At 50.9% G+C, this 20,916-nt stretch overlaps 1 protein-coding gene across 4 annotated transcripts in view; it reads left to right on the top strand.

The window, feature by feature from the left end:
- The window catches only part of BCL11B (BCL11 transcription factor B), a 103,212-nt gene that overhangs the window by 8,857 nt on the left and 73,439 nt on the right, over positions 1-20,916 (top strand). For 2 of the 4 annotated variants that reach the window (XM_034938101.3, XM_034938103.3), the window contains exon 2: positions 5,708-6,073. In XM_034938101.3, coding sequence (XP_034793992.1) covers positions 5,708-6,073 — 366 coding nt within the window. Of the gene's footprint in view, positions 1-5,704; positions 6,074-20,916 lie in introns of all 4 variants that reach the window. The other 2 variants (XM_034938099.3, XM_034938102.3) reach the window with 1 other exon arrangement.

Genomic DNA, 20,916 nt, shown 5'->3' with positions numbered 1-20,916 from the left:
CAGAAGGTATGGGAGTGAGCCTCTTCCTGTATCTAAAACCTCTTCACGGATCTGGAGTTTCCACCTCCTGGCCTGCAGGCCAGGCCCAAAGTTTCCGCTGCTGGCGGAGTCAGCGGGACCCTGGTCATTTTCCTGGGAAGCCCACACTGGGAAGCATGTTTTGCACCGGCCGCCTTCCCTTGCTCTCCCTCTCACATGTCAGAAACGGCGATCGAGGTGTGTGCCTCAGCTGAGGAGGGGCAGACAGGACCTCATGGGGTAGTGGCTGTGGTATGCATCTGTCCCTCCAGGGAGGCAGCCTTTGGAGGGTGTCAGGAGGGTGCAGAGCTGACCTGGAGCAGGCTGGACTCCTCTGACCGTCTGCTGAGAGGGTCGAGGGTCAGGACAGAGAGGTGTGATCTGGGTCTTGCTTCCTGCTTCAGACTCCGCCTGGCTGTGCCTTCCCAGGGTCCCCACCCCCAACTTGTGTCCTAATAACCCTTCGAGACCCCCTGTGGACATCCTCCTGACACCCGCCTCCCTCTTATCTCCATTTCCTTCTCTGCCAGGCACTTCATTATTCCCTCCGTTAGGGAACTTCATAAAATCTCTTGTCGTGCCTTTAAGCGTCATCTAGTCATAGATTATTTTCTCCAACAAGAATTGATTCCTGCTCTCTCCCCCTCCACCCTTCTCCTCCCCCCTCCCTACGGTTGTTATTTTCTCTTGGATCCAATAAATTAAAAATGGATGGCAGCTCAGAAAGTGTTGTGCTCCGTCGAGTGTGCGTGTGGTGGCGTTTCTGTGTCGCCTGGAGTCCCAGCCCCTCCCCAAGTGTTCACAGAGAGGAGATGAAAAGATCTCTTCGTAGATTATGGGTAAGCATGGGCTTGCTGGCAAGAGCTCCCTCTTCGTAGGAAGCAGGTGTAAAGTCTCCAGTCGGATGCAGAGCTCGGGCGGATGGATGCTGAACATTTCTTGTAAACATGCGTACACATCATGATGGCGGTTGTGACGTTGGTGGCACACGATTTTAAGAGCCTGGGACCCATCCCCCCACATCCTTCCCTTTCCCACCCCCGTCATCACTGAAACAATAATTCTGTGTATGTTTCTCCTGGACTGTAGCTTAGCCATTAAAGATAAGAGAGTTGGATTTGAATTAATGCAGGGTAAGGAGGAGCAGCAGCCCATGTACTGTGTATGTAGCAATGCACATGTGTGTGTGCAGGCAGCCACGCACATGCCTGTGCTCTGGGGACAGCAGGCAGCAGACCTCTCAGCTGGAGTTCCCCTAAGGGCAGGTGCATGGGCAGTTGTTAGAGATGGGCCAGGGAGGGCGGGGTCCTTGGCACCCTGTGTGTGGGGGAGTCACTGGCCAGGTAAGGCCCTGCTGAAAGCTTGCAGCTGCTGGGGGCTTGTTGGCTGCTTGGCTGGGCCTGTGTTAACGATGTCTTTCCATTTCTTTCTTCTGACTCAAATTCCTTCCCAGCAAAGCCGAGGCATGGGGAAGTTTGTCTTGGGATCAAGTGCTTCCCCTTTCACTTAACAACGATGTCCATTATTATTTGTGATTGCTTCTAAATGCATTTACCAGCTGGGAGGAGGCCTGGCCTTGTAAATAAAATGTGGTTTTGTTGTAAAAGAAAATCTAACTCGTGTGTGTGTGTGTGTGTGTGTGTAAATACAGATTTGTCCCTGCACTTTAGGATTTAGCATTTCAGAATCCGCCTCAGCCCTCTGATATCTGCCTTTCGAACAAGTTGTCTGCTGCATCCATTCATTTTTCCTCTTAATGAGTCAAACATTTCAGCAATTGCTCTACTTTATTCGGCTCATAATATATTGAGAGCAGCAATATTCTGCAGGGCTGCCCGACACTTGGGGAGCTTTTCATGAAAGCAGAGATCATCTCAGAGGAAAACCTCATCTTGGCTTTATTTTTTTAAGGCCCGAGTTTGCTGGACGAGGCTGCATGAGGGGCTGGTCTGTAGGGTCTGGGAATTTGAAAGACTGTTTTCATTGGTCTTTTTCCTGGTGCTTTTTCGTCTCTGGGTGGCAGGTTGGACCACTCTGCCTGTTAGAACAGAGGCCTGGCTCTCTGAGGCTGTGCAGAGCCGGGAGACTCAGGTGTCCATAGGGCAGAGAAAGAGGGGTGTCACTTTGCCCTTCCCAGGGCTTGGCTTTCTCCTTTTATTTCTTCCATTATCGATACAGTTCTAAGGAGGGACACATGCACACATATGCAGGCACCCTACACGCCTAGCTTGGTATCTGCCTGCCAGCGGAAGTGAAACCACAGTCTTTAGGGGTGTCTACAAAGGCCTTGAACGTGAGCTTTCAGGCCCACTTGGTCCACTTACTCTGACCCAGAAATTTGGGGCTGGGGGTGACTCTGCTGCCTGATGTTGAGGGTGACCTTGCTACCTTCCTGGGAAGTGCCGCACACAGCAGGCCAAGGCGCAGCGCCACAGCCTGGGTGGTAGGGAGAGGAAACCCGGTTCTTTGGAATCGGGTGAACACCCTGTCATCTCAGGGGTTTGACTTTCAGCGCTGAAAGTGGGAGGGGAAGGAGATATTTTTTGTTTGTTTCTTTTCCTCCCAGACTCCCTTAGAGGCAGTGAGTTGGATCTCTGGTCTGCGACGTGGAGATCCCAGCTCAGAACTGAGCCCTGGAGGCCTGGATAATCCCGGGGCTGTCTCGGGGACGCCAACAGGGCCTGGCTCCCAGGTTGGTTGGCTGTTAGGACTTGACGCAGAAATCAGAGCTGCAGCACAGCAAACGGCTTTGGACACCTTCAAACTCAATTACGGGGGCTCGCAGGGCTGCTGCATGAGGAAAGTGAAAAGGCAGAGACTGCCAAAAAAAGGAAAGAATACCAGATGTTACCAAAAATAAAAAAATAAAAAAAAAAAAGGAGAGAAAGGAAAAAGTGCTGGTACATAGTCTTGGCAAAAGACGAAGCTGAGGAGGAGGGGTGCTTGCGAACAGGCACGTGTGACCTCTGCTAATTTTTAAATTCATCTGTGTTTCTTTTGAATTAGAAAATGAGTTTGAAATTATGTAGTTGAAAACCTCCTAGCAGAGAGGAGATATTTAGGCTTGCTAGAACTCCTACTCAGGAGGGCGGACGAGGCTGAAAAAGTTAATAAAAAAGCAAACAAAAAAGTAAACCGAAGATTAAATTAAAAAAACCAAGAAAACCTCTTTGCCCTCAGAAAGGACGGTCCAGCTGGCCATGTGGATGTGTCGTCGTTCGTTTTTATCAAATCTTCCACTGATGCAGGAGTTTGCCAGGCCTGGACAGGGTGGTATTTAAAATGGTACCAGGTACCGCACCTCGCCCCTGTTTCCTTTGAATTCTCAATTTCATTATGTCCTTTTTTGCCTTTCAGCTCATTTCTTTTGTGCCTCTCTCTCTATTTTTTAATAAAACAATATTTTGACATCCTCTTCCCATTTATTAGAGCACCTTCTGTAAAAATGGCGCACAATACATCCTTATATTTCTAAAGAACTGTTTTTACAGCGCTCTCCTTTGGCTCTGAAATTATGTATATGTAATTGGTAATTAAAGGTGCGAGCTTTTCAATATAAACAGTATTGCTCAATGTTAGATCATTAAAGGGAAAAAGAGGCACCAAATAATTACCTTTTACATTCTGACAAACCGTTCACAGGAATCCAGTCTTCCCTAGAACCTCTGTTCGGTGGGAAGGTTGTGATTACATTTTAACCATAGCAAAGCATCTTTTCATAAAATAAATTGGTAAATTAATTACGTGGCATTGTCTTCAAACCCCTTTTTAAGTAAACTCCTATTTCTTTTTAAAGTGTAATTAATGGTTTCTGGGACCGGCTTTGTGAGGACTGTTTCTTTACCTTGTAGGTTCTTTTTGTTAGAGAGATGCAGACAACAGATTTAGGATTTCCTCGTCTGCGGGGCGTTTTTGTACTGCCACATTTCTGATGCATTCTGCATTTAATTCATCGAGGGCTCTGTCTGCTTTTCTGTAACCACAGGTGGGATCTCAAATTGTAGTTTCTCTTCTCAGCGATACCTACGTCGCTACCTATCCACACATAGTTCATACGTGCGCGCTGTACGTCATGCTTCGTCGTATATTCCGTGTTCAGTTTCACACATGGACTCTCCTAGGCCCTGCATAGGCTCGTGTTCAGAAAATAGAGAACAGTGATTTATGTGTAGGATGGGAGATGCCACAGAATTTTTTCCTTAAATTATCTGTTCTTTGGCTCTGGCACTTCAATAACTTCACTGCCACGGAATGTATTTTCCTCCCTCCCATTCCTTCTCGCCGTTCCTCTGTGGTTTTCATTATCCTTTCCTAAATACCATACAACTTAAAATTTACCTGCCTCCTCGGGTTTCAGACCTTTGGCTGCCCTCTGGCTTCCCTGAAGACCCCGCCACTCGTGTCTTCTCTACGACTACTGACATTTGCTCTCGAAAAATTCCAGCCCGAATTTGCTCAGACCCCGAGGGGAATATGAAACCTCCACACTGTCCACTTCTCTTTATTTATGACACTTTCGGCTGCCGAGTCTTCCAATTTTCCCTTGAGGAGGTTGCTGCTTTTTGAGGCATTTATTAGCTTCCAAATATTTGGGTCCTAGGCTCCCTACTCCCTCCCCCCCCCCAAAAAAAACCCAAGAGAAATCTATCGGCTGCTAAAGAAATATAAAAACATACAGTCCATTGAAAGTGTGGTTTGATATCTTCCAAGAAATGCTTTTGGAGTCTGGAGAATTTTCTTTCTTTCATTTTTCTGGGAGTGAAAATAAAATCAACAAACAGAAAAGGACAGTGGGGAGTTGATGAGTGTGGGGGAAATCTACAGAGAAATGGAAGTCTGACCGGGCCTCGGGTGCTTGGCAGGAGAGCCTGCTTCCCGACTCTGCAAGCCGGTTCCAGCCTCCCTTCTGCTGCAGTGCTTTCTCCTAAGATATTTTTTGGAACCTGACACTCACTTGTTGCTTTCTGAGCATGTGGGCTTCCTTCTCTCCTAAGGACGGGCCCTTAGACGCCCATCTGGGTTTCTGTTTTCTAGTTTGGTGTGTGGCCAGGTCCCAGGTAGAGGAATGTGAGTGGGATTCGCATGAATGGGGAGGGCATGAATGAAGGTGTAAGGGATGGGAGGGGTGGGGCTCCAGCCCAGCAGGGGGAAAGGGCTCCAGCTCACTGGTTCTCAGCCCTGGCTGCCCATTGGAATCACCTGGGGAGTCTGAAAGACTATTCCGGTGTTTGTTCCCAGTGTAACTGGTCAGGGGTGCTGCCTGCGCCTTGGGATTTTTCAAACCCTCCAGGTGATTCTCAGATACTGGAAACTTTGAGAGACACATCACGACCTCATGCTGTCAGCAGCCAGGGTGTGTGTGTATGCGCGTGTGTCCGTGTGTGTTCTTATACTACGTTGGGGAGAAACTGGCAGAAAATAAACTAGAATGCAGTAAGATCGGCACTACTTACGTGGCAATGCCCAGGGGGCACGACGTTGCTCCTAGAGCCTCAGTGTGCCCATCTGTCCTGTGGGGGATGCTCACCAGCCCCCAACCCCGGGGAGGACCTGGTGAGCTCTGGCAGCCAGCAGCAGAGGGGGCTGCTTCTTGGCGGGGAAGGGGTGGACCGGAAGTTGGGTGCTGTGACCACCTAAGCCCATCTCTATCTTCTCTGCCCCTTCCCTTTCTTCTTTCTGTCTCCAGCAGAGGCTGACCATGTGGAGGCTGCCATCCTCGAAGAAGACGAGGGTCTGGAGATAGAGGAGCCAAGTGGCCTGGGGCTGATGGTGGGTGGCCCCGACCCTGACCTGCTCACCTGTGGCCAGTGTCAAATGAACTTCCCCTTGGGGGACATCCTGGTTTTTATAGAGCACAAAAGGAAGCAGTGTGGCGGCAGCTTGGGTGCCTGCTATGACAAGGCCCTGGACAAGGACAGCCCACCACCCTCCTCACGCTCCGAGCTCAGGAAAGTGTCCGAGCCGGTGGAGATCGGGATCCAAGTCACTCCCGACGAAGATGACCACCTGCTCTCACCCACGAAAGGCATCTGTCCCAAGCAGGAGAACATTGCAGGTATGGGATGCTGCGCTTGCCTGGTTGCTGTGGAAGCCACCTCCTGGGTCCCATGCCCTCTGCCTGAGTGTGCTGGTGCAGGGGAAGGCCCAGGGGCTTCCAGGATGGCCTCTGGGCCACCAGCCAGGGCTCCCCCTTTCTGAGGGTCCACCATCCAGGTGACCTTCAGGAGGAGACAGGCCTGGGGCTCGGGGAGGCCCAAATAGCTGATGGCTGCTTGCTTTTGGTGAGGGGACTCTGTCTCGGGGGCTAATCCAGAGGTGGTCAGAAGCACAGAATGAAAATTTGGAAGTCTGGTTGGCCCTCTCTTTGCTACTGATCTTGGCTTAGTCCCTGATTTTGAAGCTAGACAGTCTTGGGTTAGAGTTTGTCTTCACGACTTGGACATGTCAGTTTGCCCATCTGTGAAATGCAGCTAAGGAAACCTACCTCTTTAAGGTTGCTGTGAGGACGAATGAGCTGTTGCATGCGGCATGACCTGGTAGGCACTTAGGAATGGGAGTGCTCATTCTCTCCCCTCTTCTTTCTCTCTGGACTCAGTTTCCCATGTGTGAAATGAGGAGTTAGGCCCCCTGATCTCAGAGGTTGCTTCTGACATTGCCCGACCCCAGGGGCCGGTCCCAGGCAGGGGTGTGGGAACTTGTTGGAGCACTGTGCCCGTTGGGGGAGGTTGGATATGCCCTTTGACATGCTCACTCATTCGACCACTGGGACAGCTGGTTTTACCACCTTGAGAACAGGTCTAGGGCCCCTCTGTCCCCAGGCGTGGGTCTGCTCACTGCAGTGAGTTAGCATGAAGTCCCTCCCTCTTGGCCAGCACCATGACATGCTGGAGCCTCTTCCACGGAGCCACTGCTCTCTGTGCAAACCAGAGTGTTTGTTTCTGGTTTATACTTCTGAGCCCAGGAGGCCTGGGGGAGAAAGGAGGGCCTGGCCAGCCTGGGTTCCCTAAAAAGGAGCAGCCTGTGCTGGAGCAAGATGGGCATCAGAGTTTATGCAGACGAGTCTTCAAATCCTGATGGTTGACTTTGGATTAGCCACTTCATGGGTCCGAGCCTCAGTTTCCCCATCTGTCAACAGGAAGTGATAATAGCAGCAGGCCTGGTGTGAGGATTAGATGAGCAGGGGCTCTTAATCAGTCTTTTGCCCGTGGCACTTCTCTCTCAGAGGTCTCCTCTGGCTCTGCGGCGTGCAAGTAGGTGGCTGGCTGGGGAAACGAGTGCATTGATCGTTACCATGCTTCCATCATGGAAGGTAGCATGGGCTCTGGAGGGACTCAGGCTTTGGATGCTTCTAGGAGGGTGAGATGGATGGGCATGGGCACTGATCAAGACCCATCACCCAGGACGCAGTCAGGGTAATGCTGCAAGCCTGTCTCCCCCACGTCTCCAAAGCTTTGTGACGCTGAGCCTCACTTTGCTCACCTGCACAAGGGGCTTAGTGAGCCCTCTCTTTTGTGGGGAGACTGTGGTGATATGCAGAGTCCTGCAGCCTCATGCCAGGCACTGGGGAGACATCAGTGAACCAGATTGGCCTCTGGGCCTTGCCTTCTGATGGGTGCCCTAGCATGAAGTGTCTCATACACTTTCCAAGATGCAAGGGGCTTTGAGACATGTCCAGGCCACCGGCATGTAAACACTGGCTTCTCAGAGTCCTGTGCACACCTGAGCAGCGTCTCTTCACCCGGCTGAGCCATCAGGCGAGAGAGGTGCTGGGTCCCTTTTGTCTTTGTTGGTCCACATTCCAGGGACAGTTTTACCTGTAGTATCAACGCCTGGCCTCAGTGCACATCGATCTTTCGGGGGTGGCCTTGCTAGGGAGACTCGGGCCGCCTATTTATGTTTCCATGGAAAGATTTTCTGCTTTTGCCAAAAACATCCAAATCCTCATTTCACATTGAAGGCATTTCCCAATGAGAGGCTGCAGATCACTGTGGCAGGTTTGTTTAAGAAAGTGACTAAATGTGATTTCATAAAAGGCAAAGCTAATCTCCAAGGCAGCTTTGTCCTCATCCTTCCACTCCCTGGCCCCCCTGTTTTTTTTTTTTTTTTTTTTTCCAGGTTGTGATACTGCAGCAGCCTATAGTATCTTTATTTTATGTGTGACGAAAGATATTCTTGGCCTTTCTGTTCAGCAACAGGACGAATGGATTTCTTCATTCTAGAAGAAATATGTAAAATAATCCCTTAGAAGTCTAAAGAGATATGTTTGTTCAAAGCATTTAAAATGTTATTTTAATCAAAGGCACAAAACAGTCTACATGCTGTGTCAGCTGAAGACGACCATCCCATTTTAACAGCACACATGCGCCTGCCTTTCTAGTTCCCATTCCTCCTATTTCCCTGCCTACTTGGGCACCAACTTTTCTTTTTTTATTTAATAAAAAGGAAAGATTAAAGAATAAAACTTCAGTGGCTCAAATGTATAAAGTAATTTAATATGGTGGGAGCATTAATTATTTTAGCTTAATTGAATTCCGAGGACTGCAGTAGTTGCATTTTTGTAGACAAGCCCTGTTTATTATTTCTCTGTATAGATTAACAGTAAAGGAAATACAGATAACTTTCAGTTATTTATTGTAAAATAAATGTGTCAATTCATGTGTAAAGCAAGCTGCTCAGAGATAATTGAGTCTTTATATTTTAAGAGGGGGACTAGGAATCACGGGCACTTCTCCGCCCAGGCTTCCGGAAACCCGTCCAGCTGCTGCCCACGCTCCTGGCCCCCGGGCCGGCTGTCCCTCCAGGCTTCTGCCTCCTGGCCGGGGCTCCAAGGAGTCCTCCAATCCCTCCATGACCTGCTATTGTCCCCAGGGCCTCGCTGGCCCCGGCCAGTAGCTGGTGAGTGGGTGGCTGTTAATTCTTGGACTCTGCCTCTGGCTTTGGCTGTCCAGGCTCAGAGGAGTCCAGGGTGAGGTGACCTCGAGGGTCCTGGTGGCTGTGAGGGTCCTGCCTTTTCCAGGGCCAGCAACCTTTCTGATACCCAGGCAGGTCCCCGCTCTTCCTTGCTACCAGGTGCTTCTAGAAGTGGGGACTCCAGAGGCAGACCCGAAGGGGGTTCCTCCCACCCTTAAGGGAGATCCCAGGGTGAGAACTGCGGGGGGATTCTGTCAGTCATCACACTAGGTCGGGGACCCCATATCAGCTGTTTCCTCGGGATAGTCATTCTGGAGAGTAATTACTGTTATTTTTTATTTTTGGTAAATGATAGAGAAGTAGGAAGGTAGAGGGAGGAAGTTTCTGAAGCTTTGTTTTCTGGAGGGCATTCATTCATTCATTCAGCAACTGAGCACCTGGGGCCCTTCCTCCGCCCTGGGTGTCCCCACCTGGATCCCCAGGTAAACAGCCCCCAGAGGAGGGAGCGGGCGTCCAACATGGGGATAATGGGCAGAGTGTGAGCTGGCAGCAGCTCTGCTCTTGACGTGTGCATTCTGGATCCAGGGCTCCACTCCCTGCTGAGCATTCGCTGTGGACAGAGGAGGTTCTTGGAAATTTGTTTCAGGCCTCTCTGGGGATGGGGCGAAGCTGGTCAGAGGCAGGGTCTTTAGCTGGTGGTCTGACTCAGGGCAGCTATGGTGCCTCTGATACATCGCTGCCTATAGGTTTACATTCTTTATGTTTCTTAAGGTTCCTGCCTGTGGCATTCTCCCTGCCTCTGTGGGAGTTCAGGGGAGCACAGGACCCATCCTTTGGGGATGCTGAGAGGTGTTCCAGGGTTTGCAAAGAGCACGTGGCGCTGCCAAGCCGTTATCTGGGAGGGGTGTTTTGAGGAGGGGTGAGGAGAAAGGGGCTTTCAGGGTGTTTGGGGTTTGAAGGCTGTCTGTTGCTGTGTGGGAAAGAACACAGCCCGAGTCAGAGCCCCACCCTGCTCCCTGCCAGCCTCTGGCAGCCACTTGACCTTCTGAGCCGCGGTTTCCTCATCTGTCATTGTGACATTTATGATGAGTGCCTGGCACACGGTGGGGGTAGGTGTGCTGCAAATAGGAGCTTTTCCTGGCGCTCGGCTTTCCCTCCTCCGCCGCATTTTCAGGCGTTAGAGCAGCTTGCACCGGTCTTCTTGGCAATGGGCTCCTGTCAGGGTTGGGACAAACCGCCACTGGGTTGTGGGACTAAATCCACCATCACAGGCAGTGTCAGCATGGGGTAGACTCTCTCCCGTCCATTCTGCCTTTTGTTAGGTGACTGTCCCTTGAGGATCTCTTTGCTGGCAGTGCACTCTGAGGAGCCGGCGGGGGGTTTCAGGTGAGGGAGCACAGGCTTTGGCATCTCCCGGGTGGAATCCCAGCCCCATCACTCACTGCTGGCCACCTGTGTGAGTCACTTCACTTTTCTCGGCCTCCGTTTCCTCGACTGCACCTCCTTTTTGGGTTATGCTGAGGATGAAATGAGGAAGCACCCACCTGGCACCGGTTGGGCCTGAGGCAGATGATCGAGAAGTGGATGCTTCTAGAAAGCCAAACACAGGAAAGTGTGGACCCTGCTTGGCAGCATGCCGAGTACGTGCTTTTCTTGGTCAAAGCCATGATCACTTACCTGGGATCTCTCGCACGGTGATTTCCTACAGGTTCCTCCATATAATTCCCACTTGATAGTCACTGAAGGGGAGGCGCTTGATCACCAGGAATTTGGTTTTGCCTGTTTTCAGCCCTTCCATAACCAAATGAAGCTACAGAGGGAGGAATTAACTATCAGCTGTCACTCATAGGCCTGCCTCCCTAACCCTCCAAGTCCTGAATGTCAGTTTTCTGGAGAAGTGCGGAGACAGGCAGCAGGTGACAGGAGGTGGCAGATCCCTCTGGGCTTGGAGGTGGCAGGCAGCCCTGGCTGCGATGTCCCTGCCCACTTGATATGTCTTCATCCGCAACCCAGGGAGGACGCGGGATCTACCTGGGAGATTCTCTTAGCAGGTGGGGCACAGATAAGGGTTTGGTTTGGGGCCCCAGTGACCCATTGCTAAGCAAAATGTGTGAGAGAAAAGGACTTCTGACGAGCCCAGGGATTTACATGCTGCTTTGGGAATGTTCTCTCCAGACTTTTAAAAATAAATAAAATAAACGTGAAAAAAAATATTAGCTTGGCTAGTGAGAGAAACTAAATAACTTGCTTGTGCTGGAAACTGGAGATAAACCCCACTCGCAGGTTGCCTTAAAAAACTTGCACTTGATCTATTTAGAGTTGTTATTTTCCCTTCAAATTAAGATGCGTTAAATCCATGTGTGTTGTGGCATGGATTATCTTTTTTTATTATTAAATCGTGACAGCTAATTATTAGTTCTGTCTGCACCGAGGAATAGTGCAGTGTTCTGTCTGAGGGACATGGCCCTGGGCTCAGGCTGGGGTTTGGGTGTTGGGATGGCTGAACAGGGCAGAATTTGGGCTGGGCTGGTGGCTGGTGGGGAAGAGGGGCGCTACCTGGTATTCCTCATTGTGCTAGATGCTTTTCTTGGGTTATCTCACTTAATTCTTCAACCTTGAAATATATATTTCTAACCCTACTTTGAACTGGGGCTCAGAGAGGTTAAGGGAGTTGCTGAAGGTCACACAGCAAAGCAGAGTCAGACTCAGTCAGGCCTAGTTTCCTTGGATAGCAAGGGGTGTGGAGGATTTTGGGGATGGGTATTCTAACTCTCTCTGGCTGGCTGGTGGGGCCTTGATGGCGGGCACCACCTCTGACCCCATCCAAAATGGTCTTTGAAGCCCATCCCAGATATGACCCTGTGGATACAGCCAGAAGTCCTCAGACCCCCAGGGACCGTGGCCTGCAGTCTGTGGCTTTTGTATATACTGTCCTGTACTTCCTAATGAGGGCATTGGAGAGATGGGTGGTGACAAAGAATGAAGTACAGTGTAAATTCAGGTGCACCTGGGCCAGAATTTTAGATTTTTTCCCATATATATGATTATTTCTTTTATTTTATATTCACTGTTGCATAGACTTTTCCCCCATAAATACAAATTATTTGTTTTATTTTGTGGAATTGTGGTTTTGCCAGGGTCTTGCTATGTGAGTGTCAGCCAACTGTTTGCCTCCCCAGGTCTCGGTCCCTATAACTGGAGATAATGTTCCTTGTGTTTTGGGCTTGTTATAAGGTTTGATTCAGACAAGGTATACATAGAACAGGTTCCTGTGGGTTTTAGCTGTTGTTGATAATGGAGATCCTGCCGGTGGGATCCAGAGGAAGGGTCTGGCTTCCTAGCCTCCTGGAAGGACCTTGCTGCCAACTCTTCCCTTCTCACCTGCTCACTGACTTGCCTGAACTTACATAACTAGTTACTGGCAGAGCTGAGTCCAGACCCCAATTATCTCGAGTCAGGACAGGTGACTTTTTGCCATCCCAGGGTGCCCAGCCCTGTAGCTTGAGGCCATCTCCCCTGGTGGAGTCCCAGTTTCCTCAGCTAAGAAAGGGGGTGAGCCCTTCCTGTCCCACTGGCCTTCCAGGGAGGCGGCAGATCCACCTGCCATGTGAACTGTGCAAACCAGAGTCAAGAGTGTGTGCAGCTAACATGGTGACATCAGCACCAATTGTAGTTGAAAGTTTTATTGGATTAAAAAAAAGAGAGACAATACTGGTCACATAAATGCGTGTTTTTTTTTTTTTCTCTTAAGGTTTGAGGCCTTATTTATTGTTTTATGTACGTAGTTCCATACTTCCAGCAGTAATTCAGGAAACAGGAGAGAGAGATAAGGTAAGAAAAAGAGAGAAAGGCAGCTGGGCTCCCAAGGGGTGAACTTAACCAACATTCAGCCTGAGTTAATATTATTATTCTTAGTTTGTCTATTTGACAGTAAATAGTTAGTAATTGACTAAAGTTTTTTTAGTCAGGCATTTGACAGCTTTTTTGGGTGGTTGTTGCTCATTTGCATGCTTGGCTAATGCATTAACCACCAGGTCTCGAATCTGTTAGGAGTGGGCTCTGCTGATAATCTATAGAAATAAGGCTGACTGGCTGTCACCCTGTGCCTTTGGGGTCATCTTTTCACTGAGGAAACAAAGAAATGGAGTTTTTCCTTATTTCATGTAAAATTTATTTATTTATTTTTGAGACAGAGTCTCGCTGTCGCCCAGGCTGGAGTGCAAGGGCGCGATCTCAGCTCACCAAAACCTCTGCCTCCTAGGTTCAAGAGATTCTCCTGCTGGGCACGGTGGCTCACGCCTGTAATCTCAGGACTTTGGGAGGCTGAGGCGGGGGGATCACGAAGTCAGGTGATCGAGACCATCCTGGCTAACACGGTGAAACCCCGTCTCAACTAAAAATACGAAAAATTAGCCGGGCATGGTGGCGGGTGCCTGTAGTCCCAGCTACTCAGGAGGCTGAGGCAGGAGAATGGTGTGAACCCGGGAGGTGGAGCTTGCAGTGAGCCAAGATCATGCCACTGTACTCCAGCCTGGGCGACAGAAGGAGATTCCATCTCAAAAAAAAAAAAAAAAAAAAAAAAAAAAGATTCTCCTGCCTCAGCCTCCTGAGTAGTTGGGATTACAGGCGCCTGCCTGGCTAATTTTTGTAGTTTTAGTGAGATGGGGTTTTGCCATGTTGGCCAGGCTGGTCTCAAACTCCTGTATTCAGGTGATCCACCCGCCTCGGCCTCCCAAACTGTTGGGATTACAGGCACGAGCCACCGCACCCAGCCTGATGTTAAATTTAACTCATACTTACTAGATCTTACTGTGTGCCAGACACTATTCTAAAGACTGTGCAGATACTAACTGGTGTAATCCTCCCTATGACCTTATGATATGCGAATATCAGCCCCACTTTATAGAAGAGGAAACTGAAGCCCAGAGATGTTAAGTTATTTACCCAAGGTCACACAGCGGTGAGTAGGGTCCCAGGGTGTCAACTCCGGCAGTTATGTTCTTCACTGTGGTCATAACTTTGCCTACATTCCATCCACCTCTCTGCCCCACGAGGGTGGTAAATCAGGTATTCCTTTCATTTTGCAGATGAGGCAACTGAGTCATAGAGAGGTACCTTGCACAGTTGTCCTGTGAGTCACCAGCTCAGTTGCGCCTAGAGACCAGGCTCCTGGGAGGGAGAGCACTAGGAAAAATAGCTAATGCATGCTGGGCTTAATACCTAGGCGATGGGTTGGTAGGTGCAGCAAACCACCATGGCACACGTTTACCTATGTAACAAACCTGCACATCCTGCACATGTACACCAGAACTTAAAATTAAAATTAAAATAAAAAAAGAGGACAGGCTCCTGACTTCCCAGGGAGGCCCTGGGTCTTCACTGTGTCATGTCCCAGGAGCCCAGGCCTCGTGGGATCCTGTGTTCTTGAACTGTGGCTGCTGCAGGCCCTTTCTGCTCCTGGCTGGGCAATGAGTGATTTCCACTCTGAGGTCGAATCTTGGTGATGGGACTTGGGTTCCAGAGTGGGGTGAAAGAACCAAGACAGTAGGCACCCACCTGTCCTGCACACATCTGTGGTTTCAATGTTGACTGCATTTTGGGAGGAGCTGGCCCCCACCTCGTCATGAGTTACAGGCAAGTGGCCCTGTTGAGTCCAGAGTGGGGAGAGGCAGGCACAGTGGACTCTGGCTCGAGACCTAGGATGGCATCCTACTGTGGCTGGCATGCTGTGTGACCTTGAGCAGACAGATCTTCCCCGTCTCTGGGGCTGAGCCTGCTGGGCTGAAATGTGAGATGGAGCCACCAGTGGTTTCTAACAGCTGCAAGAGCCAGGCAGAAGGTCGTGCATTTCCCACCTCAATTCCTTTCCCACCTAGTAGTTCCCCCAACTTTCCTCATTTTTCACATTAATGAGGCTTAGGAGTCAGTTTTCTCTGAAGAAACTGGTGGTGAAAATGAAAACTGTTAGATTGAAAGCTTAGGTCTTTCTGCCCCAGGCTGTGAAGATCCTTATGGGAGAATTTGGTCCACTCACCGTGAGGTTAACAGTTGAAGCTCAGAGCCCCTCGTGTGACCAGGCCCTGTCCCTAATGTCCCTGTGTGGTTTGGCATTCTTTTCTTTGTGATGAGTGTACCCTGAATTGTATAAACCTCGGGCCCTGCAAGATCTGGACCCACCCTGGCCCAGAGCCTGCTGGGGGCGGCCAGTGACCTCTGGGCACACAGGGAGTGGGAGCCTCCTCAGGGGAGGGTGTGATCAGGACTTGCAAGCCTCGAGTTGGACCCAGGGAAGAAGAGGCCTTGCTGGAGAAGGCAAGGCACCCGAGGCTTCATTTTATTTTGTTTTTGAGTTTTCTTGACGCCTTCTTGCTGGTCCGCTGGTTTTGGTCTGGAGGGCCCTGGGGTGTCTCAGAAAGGAGGAGTCTGTGCTGAGGGTTGGGAGAGGAGAGCAGGGAGGGAGGGAGGAGGGAGCCCTTGATCAGCCACAGGTCTGGGAAAGCATCTGCCCCTCGCTGCTCAGACAGCTGGGAAACTGGGACCACAGCCTCCTCTGGGCGGAAAAATAGTAACAAAATAGCCTTTTTGTTGGAGGTGAAAAGTCAGACTCCCCCACTCCTGGTGTGGAGAAAAGGCAGCAGCCAAGGGCAGGGTGAGCCCCCCAGCCCAGGACAGCCTGCTCTGTCTCTAAGCCAAGGCAATGTTTGATCAGGGCTGTTTTCCCCCATCCCCTGCCCTGGGGGCTGAGTGCCTGGGCACCTTCCATGGCCTTCAGGTTGCGGGTGTGGACACAACCTCAAAGGTGCAGGCAAACAGGTGCGCGGGTCAGCGTCTACTGAAGATGAATCCAGAGGCACAGAGCCCTAGGGGCTGGTAGCCCCAGTGCCTAGGCTGTGCCTCTAGTGATATGGCACAGATGAAGCCATCCGTCCAATCCACAAGAGTGTCCAGAAAACACGCGTCTACCTCCTGATGACTGCAGGTGCCAAAGGCATCCTGGAAAGGAGTGGAGAAGGTGGCTTTATTTCAAAGCCTTTTTCAGGGTAGAGCACACCTCCTGGAGAGTGTAGCCAGCCAACCAGGGATTCCAGGCTCCTCCCTTGGGGTTTGAGGGCAGAGACTGGCTGTCCTGGGCTCAGAGAGACAACAACTGTCTGAATTCTTCTCTGTTCGGGAGAAAATGGGACAAACCTTCAGTGACTCCCTGCCACCTTCAGCAGCTGGCTAAAAACTGTTGGAGTTGGTAAACCCAGCAAAACTAAGTTTTCCTGGGGCTGGAGCGGGTTCTTTTCTCCTCCCACCTCAAGTTCAAAGCCAGCCAATTAAGAAAGCTAAACAGTGTGGTCTTCTCTCTGCATCATGGGCTTGTAAAACTTTCCCTGCAAACTAGGCGACTTTATTTGTTGGGAAAACGAAGTATATAATTTTCCTGACCTGGCCTTTGCTTTGGGGAGAAGGGGAAAGAGAGAAAGAAGTCATTTCCAGAAACAGACGGGCCCCGAGGAGCAAAACAAGGTCCACACTCCAGCGTCAGGGCAGCGTAGACTGCAGCGCTGTGGTCTGGAACGCTGAAAACAGCGTGTTGCGGGGAGGCGGGACGCGAGGCTCCAGGCTGCAGAGCCCTCTGGGGCCTGGGTCACTGTCTGCGAGGTGGACATCGAAGTCCTCCCAATTCTGCTTCCGAACCTCTGGGCGCCACCTGCCTCCCCGCTACTGCAATTTTCCGGTTTCCCCGACGTTTGCAACTTGCAAGTCTCCTCTCACTTCCTTCCATCTCCAGCAGCCCCTCCTCAAGCTTGGCCTCCTCCCCTCCCCGCGACGGTGCCTATCCCGAGCAAATCATACCCATCCTCTCCGCCGCCCGCGAGACAGCCTCCCCCGCCCTGCCCGAGGGGGACTTCAGGCCCCTCCCTCCAAGGGCTCAATGGTTGGGGTCCATAGCCCCCTTCATTGCCACACAGGAGAACACAATGGCCTTCCCCGAGGCCAGGGGCGCAGAGCTCCGCGGGGGCGGCTGCATCTCCCGGACCCCGCACCCGGCACGGCGCGGACACTTTGGCAACTTCAAAACTGCGCGGGGGCCTCCCCTGCGAGCGGTGCCCCTTTCCCGGCTGGCCCTGGCCGGGTCGGGAGGCTCCTCGGCACTGTTCCCAGGCCTGCGGGCGCGCCTGGCCCCCGCCTGGCCGCCGGCCTCTGATTCGCCCACGGCCTTGCGCCCATCGTCCACCTCCTTCCCTCTCTCTTTGACCCGCGCCCGCTGCGCGCGTTGATTGTGCCTTGGTGGGGCGGGAGGGCCGAGAGGGCTCAAGGTCCATGCATAATTCGGGGGCTTAATAGAGCAGCTGCCTGAGCCGGGCGGCGAGGGGCGGGCGGAGGCGCAGCTGACCCAGCCCGCGTCTGGCCTCGCTGGGAAGGCGCGCTCCTTTCTTCCTCCCCTGACACTCCCCTCCCCCACTCGGCCTGGGTCCGAGGAAGGCGGGGGGTGGGCGAGTCGAAGGGCTAGCTTTGGGAAGGGGTTTCCCTCGTGCATCCGTGCAACTTTTGCTTTGGGGGGCGGGGGGCATGCAGTGAATCGGAGCCGCCTCGGGACCGGCTCCTGAAGGAGGTGGAATGCAGGTTTCCTCGGAGCACTCTGCAGCCCTGGAGTCTTTTTTCCCGGCTCCTTTCCCCCCGCCCCCGTCGGTCCCCAGCCCAGCAGCAGCCCAGCGAGCACGCCCCTGGCCCCGGGCCAGCCCCCTTCCCTGGCAGCCGGCGGAGATGGATGGAGGCGGAGACCCAAGGTCAAGGGCGGGGAGCCTGCCGGCCCCGGGCCCCTTTGTGCGCACGGGGCCGCCCCTCCTCCACCAGTCGCCTCCTCTCTGGCCCTTGGGCGCTCTCCCGGGTGGGTGACCTTCTCGGGCATGGGGAATGTGGAAGTGGTCCCCTCCCCGAAACCGCTGCGCGCCGGTCAGGTCGCTTCGCCGGGGTGGCATTCGTCCCGGGTGCTGGGGGCGCACGGGGATCCCTCTTCCGCCCGCCGCCATTGCCCTGATGAGTGGCGCCGTCTTCCTCAGCCCACCTTGGCGGGACAGAGCGGGCGGTTCCCGGGATCCAGGTGAGGCCGGGACGGAAGGAGCCTCCGGGAGTTCCCTTGTACAAAAATGTGATCATCCAGGGGCAACAGCCCCATCTCAAAGTGGGGATTTCGTGGGGACCTTAGTTTCTTTCCGAGTGGGAGAAGAGTAAGCCCGCTTTTCTCAAGGACAAAAGTGTTTTCCCAATTGTGTGGGAATGGAACCCTCCACTAGAGTGGGCCACCGAAGCTCCTGGAATTACAGGGATTTAATGTCAGTCCTCCTTTCAGCCTGACTTCTCTTAGGATAACCTCTTCCAACAAGAATTTGTATGCAAATCGTCACCTTGCTAGGAGTCTCTAGTTTTGTGTGTTAAAAATTGGCCTCCAATTGTTTAAAGCACTTCAACAGGCCCTTAAAGGCCCAGAAAAGCAGTGGTTGGACGCCCAGCCTGTCCACCACAAAGCTCTTAAGAAAATGTTCAAACATTTTCCCAAAGCTGTTACTCTGGAAATAAAACTGTATACTGTTCGCCTGTAGCCGATTAAAAGTTTACCTTCACTGTGACAGCTTTTCCAGGCTAGGATTGGAGCCACATCTCTATTTTCCATTTTTCAGAAATAAATCTAAACCAGGCAGAATTGATTTGCTATAACAAGAGTCAAGGTAGTATTAAAAATATGCGTATACATATATACTTACAATATGAAACAGTATGTTACACTTGCTGGGCTCTCAAGGCGAGTATTGTGTAAACGGCACCGTCATGGCGTTTTGAGTAAGAGTTGATTTTAAAATCTCAGATTTAGCTAACCCAAACTTTGAGCAGCCAGCTTTTCTGGTGGAGGAATCTGAAGGCATTTGTCAATTTATTTTTTGCAAGCCCTCCGGAAAAGGTAACAAATTCAACACTTGGGAGCTCAAAGCTACTGCCAGTCCTGGACAGGAAGGTTTTCATATCTGTCTGAACTTGCTTGCTGATTTCTCAGACGTCCATTTATAACAGTGGGTCTAACAAGATAGAATCCGCCTTTGAATATCTGTAAATACGGGTAAAGATCACAATCCAGCACTCATAATGGTCCAAAACGAACTGGCAGATTCTCGTGTTTGATTAATATTTATGTTACCGGATTCCTTTACAGAAAGGAAGATGAAACGCTAATTATGTGTGTGTGTGTTTGACGGGCCCCATCCTAGGTCTCTGCAGTTCATTTAAAGGGATGTACATTTTAGGATTTTTGGAGACTAGGGGTGTGTGTGTGTGTGGGGGGGGGTAATTGTTCATGTTTTGCTTGAAAGACAGGTAACCTGTGGTTGGCTGAAGTATTGGCTGGTACACTGAGGGAGAGGCTGACTTTTCATTTTCCTTTTCTTTATTTTGACAGCTCAACAGTGATCAGAATTACGCATGATTTCTCCCTGTATGTTTGGGCTAAGGCTTGGACAGTGTGGTGGAAGGCTCTTGTTCAGGATCTTCCTCGAGGAGAACTGGTAGCCCCCAGGGTGCTCTGGCGTCTTTGCAGGGCACACTTTCTGTGCCTGAGTGGCAGGGTGGGCTGCCCTGCAGTGTGTGCTTCCGAGCCCTGCCATGTGTCTGTAGGGCACTTTCCTTGCCTTTTTTTTTTTTTTTTTTTTTTTAGGAGCAATGTGTGGGAGATTTGCCTGGAAATGGGGGGTTCTGTCAGCTGGATCATGTTGAAATACCAGTGCAATTGGTAGCCAAAGGGATCCTGGAGAAGCCTCCTTCGGAGGTGCTGTGTTAAGCATCTTCAATTTTATTGCTTTGAGAAGCCTAGATTTTTGTATAGGATTTCCTACAAGGGTGGCTTCCAGAGTGGCACCTGAGTCCTGCTTAGAGGTTCAATAATATTTGTTGTTGCTGGAGCGTCAGGGGCCGTGTCGTTGTTAAAGCCGCAGAATCTAGAGGTTGGCATGTGGTGTCGGATAGTCTCGAATGCATTGACTTCCTAAACAGCCCAGGGCAAACCAGTTCATCTGTTAGTTGCTTCATCTATAAAATGGGGCTAGCCAATTGTTTACTTCCCTGTCCCTGTCCAGATATGAAAACAAACCCGTAGGTAGGAGTGAAGCAATTGCTGATTTCAAAGACATCATAAAAATGGAGAACTGTTATTGTTCAGTCCGTGGGGGCAGGGTGACTAATTTGCAAAAGGGAAAGGAATCAAATAGCCGCTTCTAGAGGGTGTAATTTTTTACTGCAAGGAAGAAGAATTAGGGGCTTTGGGAGGAGGTTGATGTGGGGAGGGGGGCACTTGGTTTTTCAATTTAGTAACCTGTCACCAATAGGAAACTCCCCCACTTCCCCATTCATTTTAGAGGAGTGTTCCCCCACCCCAGCTCCTTGTTATTGTTGGGACTGTCACATGATTCAGAATCTTGATACTGAATAGTGTCACTGCTGCTCTTGACCTGAATACCCTAGAAAAGGTATTTTTCCTGATATTTGGTCTCAGGCCCCAGAAGGAGAGGAGCTGGACAGGGGACATGTAGACTTGGATTAGGGAGGAATGCATACAGCAAGCAGTCTTTAAATGCACAGGCTTGCTAGGTGCCGGTGAGGAAGGAACTCAAAGCGGACCAGTGAGGAAATTCTCACCGCCTCTCAGAGCTAACAAAAATTGGCACTTATTCCCATGGAGCACACGGCTGCTATGAAATGGTACCTTCACTAGGGAAGCCAGAGGGCCTAAGTGTCCTATTGGGGCTCCATTTTACTTTTTGGTTGTTGCTTTTCTTTGGAAGTGTCTTGGTTTCTTTTTTCCAGCAAAAGCTGGATTACTTGAATTAGATTTTTCATAAAATAACCTCTGGCAGGGTCCAAAACCTCTGGATTAGTCTTGTTAGTTAGGAAATACAGAAGCTTTCTTTATGTATTTGGTTTGTTCACCCTGGCTGGGCCAAGACTTTGGGCTGG

The sequence above is a fragment of the Pan paniscus genome, chromosome 15, assembly GCF_029289425.2.
Source record: "Pan paniscus chromosome 15, NHGRI_mPanPan1-v2.0_pri, whole genome shotgun sequence".
Lineage (NCBI taxonomy): Eukaryota > Metazoa > Chordata > Mammalia > Primates > Hominidae > Pan > Pan paniscus.
Note: the sequence above shows the minus strand (reverse complement) of the source record. Positions and strands in the feature narration are given on the sequence as shown.